At 49.0% G+C, this 16,120-nt stretch overlaps 1 protein-coding gene across 7 annotated transcripts; it reads left to right on the forward strand.

Moving 5' to 3' along the window:
• Positions 1–9,926: 9,926 nt before the first annotated feature.
• Positions 9,927–15,893, forward strand: Men1 (menin 1). Of its 7 annotated transcripts, none has more exons than XM_039109376.2 (10): positions 9,927–10,061; positions 10,429–10,889; positions 11,730–11,938; positions 12,152–12,280; positions 12,498–12,538; positions 12,619–12,706; positions 13,276–13,412; positions 13,811–13,946; positions 14,306–14,470; positions 14,640–15,610. In XM_039109376.2, coding segments are annotated over exons 1-10 (1,410 nt in total). In that variant the 5' UTR covers positions 9,927–10,059; the 3' UTR covers positions 14,682–15,610. The 7 variants fall into 7 exon arrangements, with proteins under 7 accessions (XP_038965304.1, XP_006230831.1, XP_006230833.1 ...); XM_006230769.5 differs by having other exon boundaries at positions 14,656–15,610; XM_006230771.5 differs by having other exon boundaries at positions 9,937–10,073; positions 14,656–15,610.
• The last annotated feature ends 227 nt before the right edge of the window (positions 15,894–16,120 follow it).

The following is a 16,120-nucleotide window of genomic DNA, read 5'->3' on the forward strand; positions in this document are numbered from 1 at the left end:
TCCTTTGGAAGAGCAGTCAGTGCTCTTAACCACTGAACCATCTCTCCAATCCTATGCTTTGTTTTTGAGACAGGGTCCTAACTACATATCTCTGGTGGCTATCCTGGAACTCAGCATGTAGACCAGGATCAGCTCGAAATGACTCATGGTGAGCTCTACCTGCCTCTGATGGAACTAAGGATGTGTGCTGCCACACTCAGCCCATTGGCTTGTGATGGGAGCTTTCCTTACCCTTGCAGCTGGTAGCATAGGCTGGCCTGCCAATCCACCCTGAGAATCTTTCCCCTCTGACGACCTGGGATTGTGAGATAACACCGCCATGCCCTGCTTCCTCACCTGTGTTCCTGGGACCAAACTCATGTTCTCGTGCTTGCCCAGAAGCATTTTACCAAACTGAGCCATCTTCCCAGCCCCCTGACCTGTATCTCGAAGAAGCAGATAACAGGGGCTGAAGAAACACCTCATTGGTTAAGGGCACTGGTTGCTCTTCCAAAAGATCTGGGTTTAATTCCCGGCAATCACATGGTGTTTCATAACTACCTACAACAACAGTTCCTGGGAATCTGTTGTCCTGACTTCCAGATACCAGGCACCAGGCACACACATGATGCACCTACATACATGCAGGCCAAACACTCATATGCATAAAATAAAATAAACCTTTTAGCCATGGTTGTGGTGCATGTCTTTCCAGCACTCAGGAGGCAGAGGCAAGTGATCTCTAAGTTCAAGGCCAAACTGGTCCTCAGAATGAGTTCCAGGACAGCCAGGGCTACACAGAGAAGCCCTGTCTCGATAGATAGATAGATAGATAGATAGATAGATAGATAGATAGATAGATAGATAGATAGATGATAGATAGATAGATAGATAGATAGATAAGCCTTAAAAAAAGAATCAGATGACATGTTCAAATAGGGTAAATGGGTACAGTTTGGTAATGCTTACATGTAGGATGATGTCATTACGCAGGTAAAGGCAGGAACAAGATAGAATGAGGCCTGTCATTGGAAGGATGGGCGGGAGAAAAGCTTTAGAGAGGAGGTGGAGGCTGGGGTGGAGAAAAGGAGACAACCAAGAGAACATGGAGGCGGATGTTAAGATTTCTCTGCACATTTACAGGTTGTTATGAATATTTTTTTAAATATTTAATGTACATGAATACACTGTAGCTGTCCTCAGACACACCAGAAGAGGGCATCAGATCCCATTACAGATGGTTGTGAGCCACCATGTGGTTGCTGGGAATTGAACTCAGGACCTCCGGAAGAGCAGTCAGTGCTCTTAACTGCTGAACCATCTCTCCAGCCCTGTTATGAATATTCTTAAGGAATGGATGTGCACAGGGCTTTGTATGTCTAGGTGGGCAATTATATCTTATTGATTGGATCAGAGGTTATTTTGTTGTGTGTTCTTTCATGTGGCAATTTAATTGAATTCAAGAGAGTGTGTGGTGGCTGGAGACACTGGGCCGCCACAGAATTGGGATGTGTATGTCTGGCATGGTGGCAACCTGCCTTGGGAACTAGACAGGTAGAGAGATTGCCGCCAGGCTCAGAGAGCAGCCTTTGGCAGTGTGATATGGGATGGAGCAGGGCGGGTGAGAGGCTTTGCTGCCTGAGATGAAGATGTCTGCCAGATGTCATGGGGCACTGCAGTGCCGGACCTAGAGAGGGATAAAGGAAACCATGTTGTTTTAATTTTACTGCAATACTTACAGATGTATAGGCAGTACCCCAGAATATTAGCAGGAAGGGGATAGTACCCCATACTGCCCATAGGAAGACAGTTGTGCTACCTGACAGCTGCGGCCTGCCCAAGACAACCTTGGCTATACCAGAGCAGGAATTAAGGCCTGAAGGTAATTCTCTCCTTTTACTCTGTGTCTACCCTTCCTTCTCTTGCTTTTAGACAAACCCATCAGAGACCCTAAGAGTTCAGGTTTATGGGGTTGGGAATTTAGCTCAGTGGTAGAGCGCTTGCCTAGCAAGCGCAAGGCCCTGGGTTCAGTCCTCAGCTCTGGAAAAAAAAAAAGAAGAGTTCAGGTTTGCAGATGGCAGAAGGCCACCTTGACAGCATGGTCAGTGGAGAGGATAGGAGTAGATCCAAGACCTGCTAAGGACCTCTTCATCTCCAGTGCTCGCACATATAAGGCATCTAAGGGAGTGGGAGGGCCTCACAGGTGTATTACTTGTTCTTAGCCAGGGTTTCCATTACTGGGTAGCATCAAGACCTCCAGACTGAGCTAGACAGAGACAGAGGGTAGGGTCTGAACTCTGGGACCAGGGCAGGCCATCCTTAAAGCTGGAGGGAAAGTAGGTCAAGAAGATGGGTCGCCACCATCTGGTGGAGAATGAGATTGCAGAGCCACTCAGTTTTTTTTTTTTTTTTTTTTTTTTTTTTGTTTTGTTTTTTGTTTTTTTCTTCTTTTTTCTTTTTTTTCGGAGCTGGGGACCGAACCCAGGGCCTTGCGCTTGGTAGGCAAGCGCTCTACCACTGAGCTAAATCCCCAACCCCTGCAGAGCCACTCAGAACTAGAGGGCCTGAGCAGTGTGGGCTAGAGAGTGAGACCAGACTCTGTTCCAGCACCTGCATGGTGGCTCCCAATGATCCATAACTCTGTTCTGGGGCATCTATGGCCTTATCTGATGTCTGTGAGCAGACAGACAGACAGACAGACAGACAGACACACACACACACACACAATCACACACGGTGCACATACAGACACTCAGGCAAAACACATATACATGCAAAATACACATCCTATCTCACAGGAGGTTCTAGTGAGACTCTGGTGCAGTGACAATGCCAAACACTGCCAGGCTATTTGGAAACTGTCTCTTCTGTCCCTTGGAGAACAGAGGGTCTGACAGCTGGGGAGCGGATGAAAGGAATGCTCAGAACGCTAGCAAGTTAAGACCTAAACCCATCCCTCATCAAATCAGAGAAATGGCTGCTACCCTGATACCCAGAAAAAGCCGGCCAAATTCTATTCTCATTCCTAAGTTCTTACATTTTTTGCACTTTTAATTACATTTTTAAATTGTCTTTCCATAGCCATGTGTAGCGTGTTTGTAATGGCAGGTGTGAAGGTCAGGAGGTAACGCTTTGGAGTCAGTCCTCTGGATGCTTTAAGTGGGTTCCAGGGATCAGAGTTAGGGCCTCTGGCTTTTGTCTGGAAGTTCTTTTCCCCAACAAAGTGTCTTACTTAACCATTAGTTACATTTTTTTGAAAAGTCAGTTTTCCCAATTCTTTGTTTGTTTTTCAAAATCAAGTTTCTCTGTGTACCCTGGCTGTTCAGGAACTGGTTCTGTAGATCGGGCTGGTCTCAGACTCAGGATCTACCAGCCTCTGCCTCCAGAGTGCTGGGATTAAAGGCGTGGGCCAACACTGCTCAGTGATTTTTCCAATCTTTACAAACAAAAAAAAATTATTTTTATCTTGTGTGTATGTCTGTCTTCCCTGTATGTATGTATGTCTTGCCTGTGTGGATACCTGTCTTGCCTGTGGGTATGTCTTGCCTGTGTGGATGTCTGTCTTTCCTATGTATGTGGATGTATGTTATGTCCATTTACTGTGCTTGGGGATCAGAAGGTGGCACTGGGTCCTCTGGAACTTGAGTTAGAGATGGTTAGGAGTGGTCATGTGGATTCTGGTAACAGAACCTGGGTCCTCTGAAACAGCAACAAATACTCTTAAGTATGTGAGACATCTCTTCAGTCCCAAGAAAACACTTTTTTTTTTAGATTTTTAAAAATCTAAATTATTACATATATATGAGTGATCTGCCAGCATATAGATCTGTGCACCACATGGATGTATGCCTGGACCCACTCAGGTCCAAAGGGAACAGCAGATCCCCTGGAAACAGAATTATGGACTGAGCCGGCTTGTGGGTGCTGGGAATTTAAACTGGGTCCTTTGTAAGGACCACAGAACCATTTCTTCAACCGGAGAATTAAGTCTCAAAAGTTGTCCTCTGACCTTGACACGTGTCTACTGTGGCATGCATGACTTTAATAAGTAAGTGTTAGGGGGAGGGGGAGGGGAAGGAGGAGGAAGAAGAGGGGGGGAGGAGGGGGAGAAGGACATTATTTCTAAAGCAGTTACCTGTCTGTGGAATATATTCCACAGTGGCCTCAGAGGGAGAAGATGCAGATTTGCCAGGGTAAGGGGTGGGATACCCGGACAGGGAGGTTCCACCTTCTCAGAGGAGAAGTGGGGAGAGAGAGACTGTGTGGAGGACTGGGAAGGGGTGGCAGTGATCCGGATGTAAAGTGAATCAATTAAAATTTAAAAGAAGAAAAGAGGAGGAGGAGGAGACAGTGACGTGGAACTCCCCTAGCAGTAATGTTGTCATCACTGGGGGAAGGGTGCTGCTGCTGCCCTCAGAAGAGATTAAGATGATTCCCAGTGACTTTGAATTATTATTTCACATGATTCAGCTTTTAGGGTGTCCACCCCAAGTAAGGAGGATCTAGACATAGGGATAAGAGGTCTGTATGAGTCCAGCTTGGGAAAATAAAGGAGTGTATTTTTTTTTTCAGTCTGACCATTTATTTATTACTCTTTGGGGGAGGGATTCAAGACATGGTTTTCGGGCTGGAGAGATGGCTCAGCGGTTAAGAGCACTGACTGCTCTTCCAGAGGTTCTGAGTTCAATTCCCAGCAACCACATGGTGGCTCACAACCATCTGTAATGGGATCTGATGCCCTCTTCTGGTGAGGACAGCGACAGTGTACTCACATATATAAAATAAATAAATCTTAAAAAAAAAAAAAAAAAAAGACATGGTTTTCTCTGTAGCTCTGGCCATCCTGGAACTCTATAGACCAGGTTTGCCTGGAACTCTGAGATTCTCCTGCCTCTGACTCTGAAACACTGGGATTAGAGGTGTGAGACACCCACTGGCAGGCTTTATTTGTTACTCTTAAAGACTTATTTGACTGGACGGCTTTTACCTCTTGCCAGTCCACTCCTGACATTTTTCTTCTGCTCCTTCACATTCTCCGCCAGAGGCTGAGTCCGCTCTGTACCACCCTCCTTGTTGTCTAAGCGCTCGATTTCTTCAGAACAACTTTGGGTAACAAGATGGCAAATCATGGGAGCTTTGGTCCTGGACTTCTTCCCTGCTTTAAGGGTTTTCTGACAACATTCTGGGGGTGTCGTCTTCAGAGACACTGAAAACCTTTTGGATTCTGCCAGCTCTTTTGAGGTTTAACCACCAAGGCACAACAGTATCTGTTGGTTCAGAAACACCCTTCTCTATTGGCCTCATTTTTTTTTTTTTGGTTCTTTTTTTTTTGGAGCTGGGGACCAAATCCAGGGCCTTGTGCTTCCTAGGCAAGCGCTCTAACCACTGAGCTAAATCCCCAACCCCTATTGGCCTCATTTTTAACAGTATCAATTTGAGAACACTTAGATTGGCATCTGCGATGCACTTCCTCTCTCCAGTTCCCCTTGGTCGATAACAGCAACAACCTTTAACAACGGCCACACTGTGCTGTGGTTTAAGACATCTTGCTTCATGGAAAAACCTGTTAGTCATTCTCACAACTGGTTCACATAACCCTTCAGCAGCTGTCACCCCACGCACAGCATCGACAACTGCTTCTCACCACCATGGATTCCTTTAGAAAGTTGAAGTTGGTCAGGTAGTGATGGACAACTTTAATCTCAGCACCTGGGAGGCAGAGGCAGGTGCATCTCTGAGTCCAGGCCAGCCTGGTCTACAGGGTGAGTTCCAGGACTGCTAGGGCTACACAATAAACCCTGTCTCAGGGAAAAGGAAAGGAAATGCAAAGTTTGCATTCATTATCCATGTCAGTGAACTTCTGACAGCAGGTGCCTGAGAGGAGATACTCAGCTTTATCCTGGCCAACCACCTAGGAGGTACCATGAGAAAAAGCTTTATGAAGTAACTTTCAAGAATATGGGCTACTCACGAGCAGCTACAACTGCCCAAAATCCCCAACTCTTTGCCCACAAAACACCGATTTTAAGGTTTGAAGTACAGTGTAGAATAATGCAAACCTGGGTTCGGAGCGCCACCTAGTGTTAAAACTGTAGAAGAGCATACGAATTCTCACCACAAAAGGCCAACGCGGTTTTTGGGAAAGCCAGTTTCTGTGCTCATCCCATGTTCTTTCCAGGACTCAGATGTGACTGGTTTGCTGAATCTGGCAGACAGGACAGCTAAATGATCTTCTGCAGTAACGTGGAGGCTGGCTGTGGTGTCACATTCTGTGGTTCCCAACCTCTACAGTTAGAGGCTGGAGGATCAGGAGTTCAAGATCATCCTCAACTACCTAGCAAGTTTGAGACCAGGGGTCATAGGACTACTCCTACCAAAGTGAATGAAACCTTGTCTTAAAAAGAAAATTAAGGGGCTAGAGAGATAGCTTGTCATTAAGAGTTTGGTCTTTTGGGGTTGGGGATTTAGCTCAGTGGTAGAGCGCTTGCCTAGGAAGCACAAGGCCCTGGGTTCGGTCCCCAGCTCCGAAAAAAAAGAACCAAAAAAAAAAAAAAAAAAGAGTTTGGTCTTTCAAAGGACTCAACTTTGATTCCCAGTACCCAGGAGGACTCAAAACTGCCTGTAAAACCAGCTCCAGAGGATGTGATGACCTCTGGCTCATGCAGCACCTGCACTCACGTGTGCTCACACACACACACACACACACACACACACACAAACACACACACACACACAAACACATTAGGAATGATAAATCTTTTTTTTTTTTTTTTGGTTCTTTTTTTCGGAGCTGGGGACCGAACCCAGGGCCTTGCGCTTCCTAGGTAAGCGCTCTACCACTAAGCTAAATCCCCAGCCCCGATAAATCTTTTTAAAAAGCAAAACAAGACCTGCCAAGGTGTCCACACACCTTTAATCCAAGCAGTTGAAATGCAGAAGTAGGTGGATCTCTGTGAGTTTGAGGCCAACCAAGGCTACACCACGGCAAGACTCTCTCTCTCTCTCTCTCTCTCTCTCTCTCTCTCTCTATATATATATATATATATATATATATATATATATATATACTTAATATATACCCTTACGTGTGTGTTTGTGTGTATAATATAATTAAAATGCAAGTTGTTATTTAACAAACACAGCGTCCTCTGGGCCCCTTGCTTCATTATGTCAGCTCTCCTATCGAACTGCTTCACAAGATGCCATCTGTCACAAGGTGACAAATTTTATAAAAGTACTCAGCCTCAGCTTCAAGTCTGACAGAAGTGAGGTGGCGGGCTAGTACATCATTTGGAAGTAGGTTGTAAGCATTGCGAACTTTGATTACCTATGTACGATATCAGGATAGACTAGTGATCTCCCTGGGTTCATATATTTAAGCTCTTTTATAACAAATTATGGGGAGTTAGCAGCGACTGTTCTTCCAGAGATCCTGAGTTTAATTCTCAACAACCACGTGGTGGCTCACAACCATCTGTAGTGAGATCTGATGTTTTCTGGTGTGTCTGAAGACAGCTACAGTGTATTTACATAAAACAAACAAATAAATCTTTAAAGAATAATAAATAAGGGGGCTGGAGAGATAGCTCAGCGGTTAAGAGCACTGACTGTTCTTCCAGAGGTCCTGAGTTCAGTTCCCAGCAACCACATGGTGGCTCACAACCATCTGTAATGAGATCGGATGCCCTCTTCTGGTGTGTCTGAAGACAGCTACAGTGTATTCACATAAATAATGAATAAATAAATCTAAAAAAATAAACAAACAAAATTAGTTCATATTTTAATTTTTATTTTTTAAGTTTTTTATTGTAGTTTATACTTATGGATTTTTGCTTGCATGTATGTCTGTGCTCCACATGCATCATGGAAGCTAAAAGAAGACACTGGATTCTGTGATATAGGAGTTACAGGGGCTGGGGATTTAGCTCAGTGGTAGAGCGCTTACCTAGGAAGTGCAAGGCCCTGGGTTCGGTCCCCAGCTCCGAAAAAAAAGAACCAAAAAAAAAAAAAAAAAAAAAAAAAAAAGGAGTTACAGACAGTTGTGAGCCACCACTGGGTCCTCTGGAAGAGCAGTCAGTGCTTTTTTTTTTGGTTCTTTTTTTCGGAGCTGGGGACCAAACCCAGGGCCTTGTGCTTGCTAGGCAAGTGCTCTACCACTGAGCTAAATCCCCAACCCCTGCTCTTTTTTGTGTTGCTTTCTGAGACAGGGTCTCACTGTGTAGCCATGGCTGGCCTGGAACTTGTATGTAGAGTGCTGGGATTAAAGGTATGCACCATTACGACAGCCATCTCTTCAAAGAGAATAATATATAGTTTATTCTAGAACCAAATTTGAGTGACCATGGTCCAGGAACACAGATTTAGGTTAATCCAAATTCTGTGTTCCAATTCGACAACAGTTCCATAGCTTTACAGAACAAAGAAACTTATAAAACAAAGAAACTTTAAAATGCATGAGTAGAGGTAGCCAGACGATGGTGCACACCTTTAATCCCAGCCCTAGGAGGCAAAGACAAGAGACCTCTCTGAGTTTGAAGCCAGCCTGGTCTACAAAGTGAATTCCAGGACATTCATGGCTACACAGAAACCCTGCTTCAAAAAGAAAAAAGGAAAAGAAAAGAAGAAAGAGAAAGAAAGACAAAGGTTCTGTCTATATGTATGGTGTCTTTGCATCTGTGCAAGGAGCTGTTCAGATGTGGAAAACAGAAACATCAAAAATCCCTCTTTATTACTTTGTGTCTTGTTCCCTTTACACGGGCTCTCTTGCTGAACCTGCAGTTAGATGGGTAGGCAGGAAGTCCCAAGGATCCTCCTGTCTCTAACCACCACACTGACCCTATTCCTCACTCATTCCTCACTCATGCCTCACAGGGCTAGGATTCCAGATGCACGAGTTCTGGGGATTTGAACTCAGGTTCTCTTGCTGATACAGCAAAAGGCTCTTAACTGCTAAGTCATCTCCTCAGCTTCATATACTGAGGTCTTAGTCTCAGACAAAAACACTTCATTTTGGAAACAGGGTCATCACAGACTTAGAGAGTTAAAATGAGGTCTCGAAGTCTTGGGGGAGGGGTTGTGCTATGTGTACTGATGGTGTACATCTATAATTCCAGCACGGTGGAGGCTAAGGCAGGAACATCGGCAGTTTGTGGCCAGTCTAAAATAAAAAGCAAGATCCTGTCTAAGGCAAAACTGACCTTGAACTCCTGATCTTTTTTTTTCCTTCTTTAATTTTATTTTACATATGTGTGTGCACAAGGTGCCCGCCTGCAGAGGATAGCACAGAACATTGGACCCCCTAAAACAAAGCTAAAGATCCAGTTGTGAGCAGACATGTAGATCCTGGGAGCCCAGGTCCTCAGCCAGCAGCCAGTGCTCTTACCTCTGAGTCATCTCTGCCGTCCACCCTGAGTTTCTTACCTCTAATTTCAACGGCTGGTATTGCATCATAGACTAGTCTGGCCTTGAGTTCACCAAAATCCTCCTGCCTCTGTCTTACTGTGTTCAGCCCTGCAGTCTTTTTAGGTGTGAATGTTTCGTCTGCATCTTTTTATGTGTGTGCACTACGTCATGCTTGGTGGAGGTCAGAAAAAGGCATGGATACTCTGGAATTGGAGTTACAGATGGTGAGCCACAATTTGGGTGTAGTGACTTGAACTTGAACCCAGATCCTTTGCAAGAGCAACAAGTGCTCTAAACAACTGAACCAGGTCTCCAGGCTCTTTGTAGTATTTTAGAGCAACAGTTTCCCTCACATCTTAAACTGGCCATAACACACAATGCAGCAGCGGCACTATGAGAGAGTTTAGTCCCAGGACTACAATCTCCCAGAAGGCACCGAGGAACCTCTTCTGGCGTGATCGTAAATGACCAATCGTTGCAGAGCTCAGCTTACCCGCCCTGGAGTAGCAGGACTACTTCTCCCATAAGCCACTGCAGGTTTGACTGTCATTTTCAGGCTTGGAGAGGAAGGGATAAGCAAGGACGCCCCTTTCCCGGCAGGCAGTGCTATCAGAGGAGGTGCAGGACTTCATTTCCCAGCAGGCTTCAGGCGGCGGGCGCCGCGGTGCCTTGTGTGGGATGTAAGCGCGGAGGTGGGCTCGGGGGACCGAAGCCAGGACTCTCCTTGGGACTTGCGGGAGGCTGCTTTAGGTTCGCCTTTTGGACAGGCTCCAGAGGGCTAGGTAGAGATTGCAGGGACCGGGAGGAGTGGCCTTTGAGGGTCCCCAAGAGGTCTTTGGGACGCAGCCTCATCGGGGCTGGGGGTCCCGGGATTGTAGGGAACTAGAAGGCCCTTGGTTGAAAGGTCTCAGAAACCGAGCCGCCGCCCGTGTGCGCAGGACGAAGCGGCTGGCGAAGCAGAATTGTGGCGGAGGGTAGAGCCGTAGCCGAGCCTGGGAGGGGGCTCTCTCGCCGAGCCCGACCCTCCCTTCCTCGGCTTGCCCGCAGGCCACCGCCCGCCGCCATGGGGCTGAAGGCCGCCCAGAAGACGCTGTTCCCTCTGCGCTCTATCGACGACGTGGTGCGCCTGTTCGCTGCGGAGCTGGGCCGAGAGGAGCCTGACCTGGTGCTCCTCTCCTTGGTTCTGGGCTTCGTAGAGCATTTCCTGGCTGTCAACCGTGTCATCCCCACCAACGTGCCGGAGCTCACCTTCCAGCCCAGCCCGGCACCCGACCCTCCTGGTGGCCTCACCTACTTCCCAGTGGCCGACCTATCCATCATTGCTGCCCTCTATGCCCGATTCACCGCTCAGATCCGCGGTGCTGTGGACCTCTCCCTCTATCCTCGAGAGGGGGGCGTTTCCAGTCGCGAACTGGTAAAAAAGGTCTCGGATGTCATATGGAACAGCCTCAGCCGCTCCTACTTCAAGGACCGGGCCCACATCCAGTCTCTCTTCAGCTTCATCACAGGTTGGAGTCAGACAGGTGGTCAGGGGAGCAAACGAATGCTGGCTTGCCTCTTTTCATGTCCCAACAATATGGTTTACAGCCCGTTTGGAACCTGCAAACTTGTGTAGTGGGGCAGGTATTATTCCTCATTCGCAGCTGTTGAAACAGAGTCCCAAAGAGGGGAAGCGGTGTTCTAATGTCAGAATGACAGGGCTGGGACTGGAACCTGATCATTTGGTCTAAATCTTACTCTCATCCCTCAATACCCCAGCCCTGCCATCGAATAGCCACAGGAATCTGGCAGCCTAACATGTGGGGAAAGAGGGTGGCAGCAGATTGGGGACGTAGGACAAAGGGGTGGATACATTTGAGACAATTAAGAGGATATCTATGAAAATATGTTGGAAGGAAGCACAGGCTTGAGGTCAAGGAGCTTAAGACTGAGGACATGCAAAGTGCATTATGTATTGAGCAAGAATCTGAGGCCACTTGTGAGCTGAGCAGGAAAAAAGTGCAGAGATAAATCAGGACATGAGGAAGGGAGGGGTTGGGGGCTCCTGGGGTTATGGATTTGCTCTCCCTGATGCAGTCTGATAGGTGTACAGTTAGACGCGGGATTAAGTCATTACGTTAACAGAAGTATCTGATGTAGAAAAGGGAGGACAGTTTCTGACTGAGTAGACTGGAGATCTAGAGAGGCTTCCTGCTGGGGCTGGGTTATCAGGAGGGAGATGCTGTGAGCACAAAAGGGTGGATGTAATGGGTAGAGTGTGTGAAGCGTGGACATGGCTTTGAGAGGTGTTAGAGGGGGCATGGCTCCCTTCTTCCAGGACAGAGCTCTCATTACTGGCTCTTCTGCAGGCACTAAACTGGACAGTTCGGGCGTGGCCTTTGCAGTGGTAGGGGCCTGCCAGGCTCTAGGTCTCAGAGATGTCCATCTGGCCCTGTCCGAGGATCATGCCTGGGTGGTGTTCGGGTCCAATGGGGAACAGACGGCTGAGGTGACCTGGCATGGCAAAGGCAACGAGGACCGCAGAGGCCAGACAGTCAACGCTGGTGTGGCTGAGCGGGTATCGTATTCTCTCAGTCTTGCTCTTTTCCCTCAGTGAGCCTGAGTCATCTGAGGGGTTGATTCTGCTTCACTGGCCAGGCTCCCCACAGCCCCTCACCCCTCTGTGTTTATGCAGCAGGAGGAAAGGCAGATGAACTGATCTGTGATGCTGTACCCTAGAGCAGGCACAGGGCGGGACATCCTGAGATGTCTGCTTTTCTCCCTTTCTAAGAGCTGGCTGTACCTGAAAGGATCGTACATGCGCTGTGACCGCAAGATGGAGGTGGCGTTCATGGTGTGTGCCATCAACCCTTCCATTGATCTTCACACTGACTCTTTGGAACTGTTGCAACTACAGCAGGTGAGGACACTGCCCCTGCCCAGGGCCTTCCCTTTCCCTTTTGTAAAATGGACTGATCCTTCTTGATGCACAAGGGAAAGTAGAGTTGAGACGTGAAGGGCTTTGCAAGTCTTGAATCTTAGCCCTTCTCTGTTAGCAGGGCCCTATTTCTTCCGGTCACCTCTACCTGATAGGCAGCTCCCTTCTACTCACTGCGCTTCTCTCCCTTTGGCTCTAGAAGCTGCTCTGGCTGCTGTATGACCTAGGACATCTGGAAAGGTCAGTAGAAGAATACGATCAGATACAGCTTGGGGGATCAGGGAGCTGAGTGATAGCCTGACCTTACCATCTGTTCCCAGGTACCCCATGGCGCTAGGGAACTTGGCAGACCTGGAGGAGCTGGAACCCACCCCTGGTCGGCCAGACCCGCTCACCCTCTATCACAAGGTGAGGGCATCTCAGAAGGCAGCCACTCCTCTCTGGGGATGGAGAGGAGATAGGGGAAAAGGAAGGATATTGAGTGTTGGAGGGTATTTTCTGCCTTACTCTGGATAAGGCATGTGTGTGATAAGGGTGATCTGTGTTTAAGCAAAGCCGGGGTTCCTCAGCCTAGGAGTGGCAGGGCTTGGATTTATCCTACAAGCCCTGCATTTTTCCAGCTGCCCTTCTTTACCCTGGCTGTAGCCTGTGGTGGTAGCACTGTGGGGAAATGTTAGCCTGCTCATTGTGGTAGAAGGCTTTAAACAGGACCATGTGGGGAAGAGACCTCCCCAGGGTTGAGTGCTTCCCTGCTCCTCCCCGGGCCTTGTTTGTGGGGTCACCATTCCTATTGTCTGTCCTTGGCTTTAGAAGCTTGTAGACCCAGGTCTGGGATGGAGATGGGAGGAGTGGGAACACCATGGAATGGAGCCAGGTGTAGAGACAGGAGGATGGCCGTTTGGCGCCCTCTCTCTGTAGCATGTCAGAGATGAGGCAGTGGGGCCGCCTCCCTGAGGCTCCTCTGCTCCATCCTCCAGGGGATTGCCTCAGCTAAGACCTACTACCAGGATGAACACATCTACCCCTACATGTACCTGGCTGGATACCATTGTCGCAACCGCAATGTGCGTGAAGCCCTGCAGGCCTGGGCCGACACTGCCACTGTTATCCAAGAGTGAGGATTCCCCTGCCAGGCCTCCAGCCTGTCCTTTCTCTCTATGACTTTCCAATCGGTCAGCCAGTCGTAAGACCTTGTCTCAAGCTCTGTCCTCTCTGATCAGCCCCTACACAGCCAAGGTTGCCATTACCTGGGAAGTGAGAACCTCTGGTTGTTCCTCCTCCTCATGCCTTCCCTTCACTCCTCTCTGCCCATTTTTTCCTGCTTTATAGTCAGTTATGTTGCACTGTCTCTGCCCAACTTCTAGCCCAGCCCTCATGCCCCACTCCTTAACCTTGCCTCGTCCTAACATGATCCCCACTATCTGGGTGAACAAGGACTCCAGCCTCTCACCCAGTCAGTGGGGTGTCCCACCGTGGGGCAATTGTCAACCTGAGTCCTGTGTGTTCTCACAGCTACAACTACTGTCGGGAGGATGAAGAGATCTACAAGGAATTCTTTGAAGTGGCCAATGACGTCATCCCCAACCTGCTGAAGGAGGCAGCCAGCCTGCTAGAAGCAGGCGAGGAGCGGCCAGGAGAGCAAGCCCAGGTGAAGGGCTGGACTCCATTGGTTCACCCTCTTTCCTGGGCACATTGGTTGGACTGCATGGACAGGGTTGGGGATTCTCTTTTGGGGTTCAAAAGGACTTTAGGGTGTTTTAGAGCTAAAACCTTTAGGGAAATGGGTTGATGGTCTATCTCTTTGATGGCAAGTTCGACTCTGGGCTGGGCTGTAGGCGAGGAAAGGCACTCACTCCCCTTTTCCACTCACACTAAGGGTTAACTTTGTAAAAGGAAGGAGGGTCTAGCCTGCACTTGCCTTCCCTGAAACTAAGGCTTTGCCCAGGTGGAGCCTGGCCTGCACACTGTGACCTTTGTGACCTTTGCTGTACCTTCCCCCTTATCCAGGGCACCCAAGGCCAAGGTTCTGCCCTCCAGGACCCAGAGTGCTTTGCCCACCTGCTGCGATTCTATGATGGCATCTGCAAATGGGAGGAGGGTAGCCCCACACCAGTACTGCACGTGGGCTGGGCAACTTTCCTTGTGCAGTCCCTAGGACGCTTTGAGGGACAGGTGAGAGGGTCCCATCATCCAGGGCATGGGAACTGCAGGTGGTGGTGGTAGCTCCAGGGGACTGAGGTTATATGGATGTTTATGAGTATAGATGATGAGAGGAGACTCCTGGAGAGGTGGTCAGGAGCTGAGGCTGGAGCCCCACTGGTGATCACGACCCTTCACTCAGCTTACGATTTGCTCAGGTGCGGCAGAAGGTGCACATAGTTAGCCGGGAAGCCGAGGCAGCAGAGGCGGAAGAACCATGGGGGGACGAAGCCCGAGAAGGTCGTCGGCGCGGTCCCCGCCGAGAGTCCAAGCCTGAGGAGCCACCACCACCCAAGAAGCCTGCGTTGGACAAGGGCCCAGGCTCAGGGCAAAGTGCAGGGTCGGGACCTCCTAGGAAAACGTCAGGGACTGTCTCAGGTACTGCCCGTGGCACAGAAGTCAGCAGTGCTGCTCAGGCTCCAGCACCTGCAGCATCGCCACCCCCAGAGGGCCCAGTGCTCACTTTCCAGAGTGAGAAGATGAAAGGAATGAAGGAGCTACTGGTGGCCACCAAGATCAACTCTAGTGCCATCAAGCTGCAACTCACGGCACAGTCCCAAGTGCAGATGAAGAAACAGAAGGTGTCCACACCCAGCGACTACACACTCTCTTTCCTAAAGCGGCAGCGCAAGGGCCTCTGAACTCTTCGGGATTCTGTGACAAGGCCCCCGGCCTGCCCACACTCCCATCAGGCTTCACTCTAGTCCTCTAACTCAAGCCTAGACTCTGCCTACAGTCCTAGGTGGCCCAGAACTGCCCAGCAGTGACTGGGAGCCTTCATTTAGCCCCTTTTCGGGCCCCAGAGCCCTGGCTCGGTTCTTAGAATTTAGGTTTCATCTCCCACCAGCCAGCCAATTGGAACATTGTAGGTCCATGCAACCGGTCTTTACAGGTCCAACCCCGTCCCCCGAAATTCAGTGGACCATGACGGGTTCCCTAGTCGAGCCTGAACAGTCCGGCATTCCTCCCACTTGGGGACTAGATTGACCTTAGCCCACAAGCACAGTTGCTACCTGGAAACCCAGGAACCAAGGACCATTCAGTCCCTAGGGGTAGATTTCCGCACTTTATAGTTGCATCCTTTGGCAATCCAAGTCCCCTACCCCAAAGAAATTAACATATTGTTGCCTGAATCTGGAAATCTTCCTCATCTCCCTAGCCCCGGAGTCCAGGGCATGAAGGTCGGACTCTTATCTGTGAATACTGAGCCTCGCCCCCTTCCTGACCAAACTGGCCGGAGAACAGAGCAGGACCTCTTCCAGCCCTCTGGGAACCTCCTTGAGGTCCCAGGAGGAAATCTGCACGGGGTGGGGGAGGGCCAGTCTTTTCCTGTTTTGTACATAGATTTATTTTTCAGTTCCAAGGAAGATAAATACATTTTGTTAAGAAAAAAAAAGATGTATGTGTTTCATCTGGGAAATTGGGGATGGGGCAGGAGTGGATGTTCCCTGTTGCGCTTAGGATTTTGAACTTCATTCATGCTCTGCACCTGTAGCTCCTGAGAATTGGGAGGGGGACTTAAGCTCCGCCTCTGCCTAGGGACTTCCCCGCGAGACCAGAGCGCCTCCTCTCGGCTAGGCGGAACGGCGGGGCATCCCCGACCTGGCCCCGCCCAGGCCTGGC

Source organism: Rattus norvegicus, chromosome 1 (assembly GCF_036323735.1).
Source record: "Rattus norvegicus strain BN/NHsdMcwi chromosome 1, GRCr8, whole genome shotgun sequence".
NCBI classification, from domain to species: Eukaryota; Metazoa; Chordata; class Mammalia; order Rodentia; family Muridae; genus Rattus; species Rattus norvegicus.